Genomic DNA, 8,806 nt, shown 5'->3' with positions numbered 1-8,806 from the left:
TGTGTCATCTGCAAATTTGCTAATGTTACTTTGAATCCCTTCATCCAAATCATTGATGTATATTGTAAATAGCTGCGGCCCCAGCACCAACCCTTGCGGTACCCCACTAGTCACTGCCTGCCATTCTGAAAGGGACCCGTTAATCCCTACTCTTTGTTTCCTGTCTGCCAATCACTTATCTATCCATGTCAAATGCTGATTTACAAAAAAAGACACAAAGTGCTGGAGTAACTCAGCTTCTCTGGAGAACGTGGAACATGTTGAGTCTGAAGAAGATTCCCGACTGGAAACGTTACCTATCCATGTTCTCCAGAGATGCTGCCTGACCCGCTGAGTTACTCCAGCACTCTAGAACAAACTGACCTGGCCTTGTACTCTTCTCAGTTCCTTCCTGTGAATTGAGGAATAGGGAGAGAGTGGGACCTTTCAATCTCCAGTTCATTTTGAGAAATAAATCACAGCGGATGCAAGAGAAATGTGAATGAAATCATTTTATTTTCACTGTGGCTGAACATTTTGATAAGGTCTTTAGGAGGAGCATGCAGTGACACCACAGATGCTAATTGGACACAATGTCCAGTAACAAGTCTCACCTTTGTTGATAGTGGAGGGTCTACATGCACCTAGAGTGAAGCAGGACAGAATCCTTCACATTACAAAACTCACCAAGTTACAAACACACACGCACACACACAAAAAGCTCTGAAACGCTAGAAGGTTTTCCTACGTTACAACGGGACCAACAAAATGGTTCAAAGGTTCTATGGCAAAGGGCATGTAAAGCAGTGGGAAATTGAACGGGAATTTTAATTCCGGCTACACCAAAGGGTCGAGCTGGAGTATAACCTGAACTCTCAACTGTACATTTTACATGTTTCTGTGTAGACAAGATGAAAACCAGAACACGGAACATTAACATCACTGGAAGACAAGAAGAACTTGGACAAATTGACACATGCTATATTGTTAATAGATATATTGCAGTCTCATAGAGAGAGGCCTGGCAGTCTTTAATTGCATTTAAACTCTTTACTGTTTGATGTTTGTGACACTTCAGGCAGTTTATTGTCTTTTTCTATTAGCTTATAACCTGTTTGAAGAAAATTACTGCAGAGGTAAATCACCGGGCTACAGACAATAAAGTCATTCGATCCATCCAGTTATTTATTCCACCTGGGACCAGATGTGATCTGCAGATTAACGCTGAGCTGTGGACCAGTATCTGCTGGGTGTGGGTGGGTGGGTGGATGGGTGTGGAGTGGGTGGGTGTGGGTGCAGGTGTGTGTGTGTGTGTGTAGGTGCAGGTGTGTGTGTGGGTGTGGTTGTGTGTGTGTGTGTGTTTGGCTGGGTGTAGGTGTGTGTGTGTGTGTGTGCATGCAGGTGGGTGTGGGTGCAGGTGTGTGTGTTTGGGTGTAGGTGTGTGTGTGGGTGCAGGTATGTGTGTGTGTGTGTGCATGCAGGTGGGTGTGTGGGTGCAGGGTGTGTGTGTGTGTGTTTGTCTGGGTGTAGGTGTGTGTGGGTGCAGGTATGTGTGTGTGTGCATGCAGGTGGGTGTGTGGGTGCAGGTGTGTGGGTGCAGGTGTGTGTGTGTGCGTGGGTGCAGGTGGGTGTGTGTGCGTGCGTGCGTGTGTGTGGGTGCAGGTGGGTGTGTGTGTGCGTGTGTGTGGGTGCAGGTGTGTGCATGTGGGTGCAGGTGTGTGTGTGTGTGTGTGGGTGCAGGTGGGTGTGTGTGTGTGTGGGTGCAGGTGTGTGCATGTGGGTGCAGGTGGGTGTGTGTGTGCGTGTGTGTGGGTGCATGTGTGTGGGTGCAGGTGGGTGTGTGTGTGTGTGGGTGCATGTGGGTGCAGGTGTGTGTGCGTGTGTGTGGGTGCATGTGTGTGGGTGCAGGTGGGTGTGTGTGTGTGTGGGTGCGGGTGTGTGCATGTGGGTGCAGGTGTGTGTGTGTGTGTGGGTGCAGGTGGGTGTGCGTGCATGTGTGTGTGGGTGTGAGTGTGGGTGCAGGTGGGTGTGTGTGTGCGTGCGTGTGTGTGTGTGTGCATGTGGGTGTGGGTAACCCCTGCGTGCCGGTGGGACATTTTGTTGCCCACTGCAACATTATTGCTTTGGTTTCTGCCTCAGTCACACAATATTCACTTAGCAAATGCCTGTCCTTTGGGACTGTGGGAAACGTGGTCGCTGTTTGTTGAAACAGCATCATTTCTGTCTTTTTGGACAAGATATTTCAGACTGCCAAGCCTACATTATGGCTTTGTCTGTTGAAACGTGGAGTTTATCAATCACTGTCAGATGAAAGGTGCTTCTCATGTCGCTCATTACGGGCTGTAGCTCCCACCCTCTGGAAAGTCCATGGTGAACATGCCCCATATAGACAGTGAACCATGACTGAACCAACCCCTGGGAGAAGCTGCATCTTCACCACCATCAGCTCAGTAACACCACCAGCCAGCAGGGACATCCTCCGCTTCAGTCCAAATAAGTCACAACCTCAAGAATCACATCCAATGAATCATTTCCATTGAAAAGAGAGAGGAAAATAAAATGTGGGGGGAGATGGGGAGGGGGAGGAGGAGAAGGGTTTGGGGAGGAGGGAGTTGAGGAGGAGAGAGGGGGGGTGGAGAGGAGAGGGGGGAGGGGCTGAGGGTGAGGGTGATGGATCAGTGTGGGATCGGAGGGGGAGGGTGGGATGGAGGGGAAGGGTGGGTAGGGCAGGGGGCGGGTGAGTGAGAGTGCAGAGGGTGGGGGGGAAGGAGGTGAGGGTGGGGAGGGGGGAAAGGTGGGTACGCATGCCGCTGGGGGGGTCATGGTGTGAACGGGGGGAGGGGGAGGGGAAGGTGGTCCCAATGTGCTGGCGAGGGTCTCCTGGCCGGCATGGACCCAGTGCTGGGTGACTAGGTGTCGCTGGTGGGAACATTGCAGTCGCGACTGTGAGCGGGGATACACGATACCCCCAGGAGACGGCTTCGGCGAGTGAGAAGCTGCTTTGCATTGCCGGGATTGAGTCTCCACTCTACCTGCAGGTTCACAGTGATGATTGCATGGGAGGCCCATGTCCAGCAATATGATCTACTCTTCATCTCGATTCTAAATGGCTTACGTTTGTATATAGTCGCTATTTACAATTCTGACCACTTTTAATACATGTTATGGCAACACCAGGTACCTCTCCTGTGGCAAATAAAACCAACAACACCGCACACAGAACTGACCGGAAAACATAACCCTCACCAGCAGCGTGTGACTGTGTCTGTCTCACACAGTGTGTGTCTGTGTGTGTGTCTCTGTCTCACACTGTGTGTGTGTGTCTGTCTCTGTCTCACACTGTGTGTGTGTCTGTCTCTGTCTCACACTGTGTGTGTGTGTGTCTGTCTCACACTGTGTGTGTGTGTGTCTGTCTGTCTCACTGTGTGTGTGTGTGTGTGTCTGTCTCAGTGTGTGTGCGTGTGTGTCTCTCTCTGTGTGTGTGTGTGTGTCTGTCTGTCTCACAGTGTGTGCGTGTGTGTGTGTCTCTCACACTGTGTGTGTCTCTCACACAGTGTGTGTGTGTGTCTGTCTCACACTGTGTGTGTGTGTGTCTGTCTCACAGTGTGTGTGTGTGTCTGTCTCACAGTGTGTGTGTGTGTGTCTCTCACACTGTGTGTGTGTCTGTCTCACAGTGTGTGTGTGTGTGTGTGTGTCTCTCACTGTGTGTGTGTGTGTCTCTCACACAGTGTGTGTGTGTGTGTGTGTCTCACACTGTGTGTGTGTGTCTGTCTCACACAGTGTGTGTGTGTGTCTGTCTCACACTGTGTGTGTGTCTCTCTCACACTGTGTGTCTGTCTGTCTCAGTGTGTGTGTGTGTCTGTCTCACACTGTGTGTGCGTGTCTGTCTCTGTCTCACACTGTGTGTGTGTGTGTCTATGTCTCACACTGTGTGTGTGTGTGTGTCTCTCACACTGTGTGTGTCTGTCTGTCTCACAGTGTGTGTGTGTGTGTGTCTCTCTGTGTGTGTGTGTGTGTGTGTGTGTGTCTCTCACACTGTGTGTGTGTCTGTCTGTCTCACAGTGTGTGCGTGTCTCTCACACTGTGTGTGTCTGTCTCACACAGTGTGTGTGTGTGTGTCTGTCTCACACTGTGTGTGTGTGTGTCTGTCTCACAGTGTGTGTGTGTGTCTGTCTCACACTGTGTGTGTGTGTGTCTGTCTCACAGTGTGTGTGTGTGTCTGTCTCACAGTGTGTGTGTGTGTGTGTGTCTCTCACACTGTGTGTGTGTCTGTCTCACAGTGTGCGTGTGTGTGTGTGTGTCTCTCACACTGTGTGTGTGTGTCTGTCTCACACAGTGTGTGTGTGTGTGTCTGTCTCACACTGTGTGTGTGTGTGTGTCTCTCTCTCACACTGTGTGTGTGTCTGTCTGTCTCACAGTGTGTGTGTGTGTGTCTGTCTCACACTGTGTGCGTGTCTGTCTCTGTCTCACACTGTGTGTGTGTGTCTGTCTATGTCTCACACTGTGTGTGTGTGTGTGTCTGTCTCACACTGTGTGTGTGTCTGTCTGTCTCACAGTGTGTATGTGTGTGTGTGTCTCTCACACTGTGTGTGTGTGTGTGTCTCTCACACTGTGTGTGTGTCTGTCTGTCTCACAGTGTGTGTGTGTCTGTCTCTGTCGCACACTGTGTGTGTGTGTGTCTGTCTCACAGTGTGTGTGTGTGTCTGTCTCTGTCTCACAGTGTGTGTGTGTGTGTGTGTGTCTGTCTCTGTCTCACAGTGTGTGTGTGTGTGTGTCTGTCTCACACAGTGTGTGTCGCACACTGTCTGTGTGTTTGTCGCACACTGTGTTTGACTATGCGTCTCTGTCTCACACTATATGTCTGTGTGTGTCTCTGTCTCACACTATGTGTGTCTCTGTCTCACACTGTGTGTCTGTGTCTGTCTGTCTCACACTGGGTGTGTCTGTGTGTGTCACACTGATTGTGTGTGTTCCTTGCTCCGGTTGTGACAGTGAATGACGCACCAGGTGCTCCACCAGCCTTTGTGAAGGAGCAGAGGCCTGGGCAGTGACAGCCATTCCCCAGTGCTGTCTCCCACCAGAGACCCAACATTAGTGAGCACACTTGACTGGGGTCACTGACAGCACATTCACCAGCTGTTTGTGTGTGCACCGGTCCCTGTCTGTACAGTCTTCAATTTACATAATATCATAACAGAAATAACTTTTAAATATGATTCCAAAACTGCAGATTCTGCAAACTTGCAGAGCTGAGGATTTCAATGCCTGTATCACACAGTCCGTGTGTACCGGTGTGCCTGTATCACACAGTCCGTGTGTACCGGTGTGCCTATATCACACTGTGTGTACCGGTGTGCCTGTATCACACTGTGTGTACCGGTGTGCCTATATCACACAGTCCGTGTGTACCGGTGTGCCTGTATCACACTGTGTGTACCGGTGTGCCTATATCACACAGTCCGTGTGTACCGGTGTGCCTGTATCACAGGGGAGGGTTGACTGGCCATGTTGGCAAGGACCAGGACTGTCAACTGAGGGTGTTTTCCACAACAATGAACAGAAAGTGCTCGCTCCCCAGAGCCCTCGAGGTTGGGCCAGGCGAGGAGGGAGAAAACAATGTTTCTTCATTTCTCTATTTAGTTACTAGATTTGAATTGACTATAAACATGGCTTATCAGGTTAGTTAATGTGCTGAGTGCTACACAGACGTGGGTGTTCAGTGCTATGACGCTTCCATGCCACTACACAAATGCCATGGAGCTTGAATGGTGGAAGTGACCATTAGATAATGAGGATGGCTTAAACGTAGCAACAAAGTGACCAGAGTGACCGTCCCTGCGTCCGCTGGGCCGGCGGGGGCTGGCGGGGGCTCTACTTCTTGAACATGTCCTGCAGGGGGGCGGGGAGGTACTTTAGCACAGTGTCCAGGATGCTTTCCTCCTCCTCCTCCTCATCCCCACAGCCCGTGGGCACGGCCTTCTTGGGCCGGGTCAAGCTACCCTCTGCCTGTGCCTCCATCGCCGCCATGGCCTCCGCCTCCTTCTCCTCCTTCTTCTTTATTCCATACTGTGGACACAGAGGGAAGATTCAGCATCAGACAAAAACACAGCTGCAGCATGCACACCATCGCGGGAAACGCTGCCATCAAACTTCATAAGCCCATCAGTGATAGGAGCACAATTAGGCCATTCGGCCCATCTAGTCTACGCCATCAATCATGGCTGATATATCTCTCCCTCCTAACCCCATTCTCCTGCCTTCTCCCCATAACCGCTGACACCTGTACTAATCAAGAATCTATCTATCTCTGCCTTAAATATATCCATTGACTTGACCTCCACAGCCTTTCAGTGGCAAAGAATTCCACAGATTTGCCATCCTCTAAAGAAATTCCGCCTCATTTCCTTACTAAAGAAATGTCCTCTAATTCTGAGGCTCTAGTCCTATACTCTCCCATGAGTGGAAACATCCTCTCCACATCCACTCTATCCAGACATTTCACTGTATGTTTCAATGAGGTGTCCCTCATCCTTCTAAATTCAAGTGAGTAGAAGCTGGGCAGACTCAGCCAGCACAGAAGCAGGCCCAGTCCCGGTCGACAGCTGGGCAGAGTGCAGGGAATCTCGACACAGGCAACTGCAATTCTGGAGTAACTGGACACAGAGTGCTGTAGTAACACAGCGGGTCAGGCAGCATCTCTGGAGAGCGTGGATAGGTGATGTTTCAGGTCGGTACCCTTGTTCAAAACTCATCTCCAAATACCCTGATTCCATCCTATCCCCCCGTCCAGTTCCTTCCAACCTACAGCCCAGACACCTCACGCACCCTTCAACTCTTGAGTTGAACGGTCACGGCTTCTCCAAAGATGCTGCCTGACCCGCTGAGTTACTCCAGCACTCTGTGTCCATGTTCTCCAAAGATGCTGCCTGACCCGCTGAGTTACTCCAGCACTCTGTGTCCATGTTCTCCAAAGATGCTGCCTGACCCGCTGAGTTACTCCAGCACTCTGTGTCCATGTTCTCCAAAGATGCTGCCTGACCCGCTGAGTTACTCCAGCACTCTGTGTCTTTTTTAAGGGTGCAGAGAAGATTTACGAGGACGTTGCTAGGACTATCTGCCTCCACCACCATCCCAGGCACCTCGTTCCAGGCACACACCACCCTCGGTGTGAAAAGGTTACCCCTCAGATTCCACTTAAATCTTTCCCTCCTCACCTTAAACCTGTGTCCTTTGGTCCTCGATTACTCTACTCAGGGCAAATTACTGTGCATCGACCCGATCTATTCCTTTCATGATTTTGTACACCTCTGTAAGATCTCTCGTCATCCTCCTGAGCTCCATGGAATAGAGTCCCAGCCTACTCAACCTCTCCCTATAGCTCACACCCTCTAGTCCTGGCAACATCCTTGTAAATCTTCTCTGAACCCTTTCAAGCTTGACAATATCTTTCCTATAACATGGTGCCCGGAACTGAACACAATATTCTAAATGCGGTCTCACCAACATCTTATACAACTGCAACATGACCTCCCAACTTCTATACTTTAACATTTGGAGAAGGGGTTTTGCCTGAGCTACACGGGAGGTCAGCTGTAGGTGTTGTACCTTGTCACGTATTCCTTGCCGCATCACCTCACGCTCCGCTTCCATCTTGGCGTATTTCCCTGCACGCTCTTCTTCTTCTTGCCGCAGAGCTTCTAATCTTTCCTCTTCTTTCTTCTCTGCATCAGGGTCCTTCTCTTCGTCGCCTCCCAACATCTTCCCCATGTCCTTGGTAGCTCCTACAATGACAAGAAAGATGGAGTTATCACCAGGTGTTGGCTCCTCCCAGGAAATCTAACCCAAACATTTGCAGATGAAGATTGCTTTGTGAGACCGTAGAATCATTTAAAAGCAAATCATATTTTCCCGACCAGAAACATCAGCTATCCATGTTCTCCAGAGATGCTGCACGAGCCGCTGAGTTACTCCAGCATTGTGTGACTTGTTGTCTTGCTGTTACACCTTTACTCTGGGCAGCTGTACCCCCTCATTTCTAAGCAGTTGTGTGTGGACATTCGGGGGATTCTGCAGCTCAACCAACCTGTCGATTTCTCTCTGCACCAAAGTCTTGGTCCTCGGCAAGGATTAACCTAGCAGAGACCTTTTCCTCATCTCCATTCAGGGCATGCAGAACGGCCAGGAGATGTCCCCTGTGTTCATGGTTCATCGTTCGTGGCTGTATCCACTGACACCAGTTACCCTTGGCCACGGTTCACTGTGACTGCATAAATGATAGGAGCAGAATTAGGCCATTCGGCCCATCGAGTCTCATTCCACATTCAATCATGGCTGATCTATCTCTCCCTCCTAACCCCATTCTCCTGCCTTCTCCCCATAACCCCTGACACCCGTACTAAACAATCTGTTTATCTCTACTTTAAAAATATCCACTGACTTGGCTAAAAGAATTCCGCAGATTCACCATCCTCGGATTAAAGAAATTCTTCCTCATCTCATTTGTAAAGATACGTCCCTCAATTCTGAAGCTGTGCCACAAGTGTAAATATCCTCTCTGCACCCACTATATCCAGGCCAGGCCCCAGTTATAACTCCCAGGTTGAACTTGAACTGCAAGCTGCTGAGTCTATAGTCCATAATTCATCACCCAGGAAGCAGCTCAGACAACATTCTCGTAAATGTTCATTGGAATTATTGTGTACTCAATTGAAAGTATTGATCTGGGCAATTGAGAGTATTGATCAGTCCATAATTTGTCAGTTTTGGAGCAAGCTGAAATAAAATTTACGTGTATATATATATATCAGAATTATTGGCTGCTCACAAA

At 49.7% G+C, this 8,806-nt stretch overlaps 1 protein-coding gene across 1 annotated transcript in view; it reads right to left on the bottom strand.

Annotated features, from left to right (window-relative positions):
- Positions 1-476: 476 nt before the first annotated feature.
- Positions 477-8,806, bottom strand: part of LOC129702112 (complexin-1) — a 93,123-nt gene continuing 84,793 nt past the window's right edge. The window contains exons 3-4 of the mRNA XM_055643687.1: positions 7,585-7,760; positions 477-6,045 (exon numbers count right to left, since the gene is read on the bottom strand). Of these exons, the coding sequence (XP_055499662.1) occupies positions 5,851-6,045; positions 7,585-7,760 (371 nt within the window). The 3' untranslated portion in view covers positions 477-5,850. The remainder of the gene's footprint in view (positions 6,046-7,584; positions 7,761-8,806) is intronic.

This window comes from Leucoraja erinacea, chromosome 1, assembly GCF_028641065.1.
Source record: "Leucoraja erinacea ecotype New England chromosome 1, Leri_hhj_1, whole genome shotgun sequence".
NCBI classification, from domain to species: domain Eukaryota; kingdom Metazoa; phylum Chordata; class Chondrichthyes; order Rajiformes; family Rajidae; genus Leucoraja; species Leucoraja erinaceus.
Note: the sequence above shows the minus strand (reverse complement) of the source record. Positions and strands in the feature narration are given on the sequence as shown.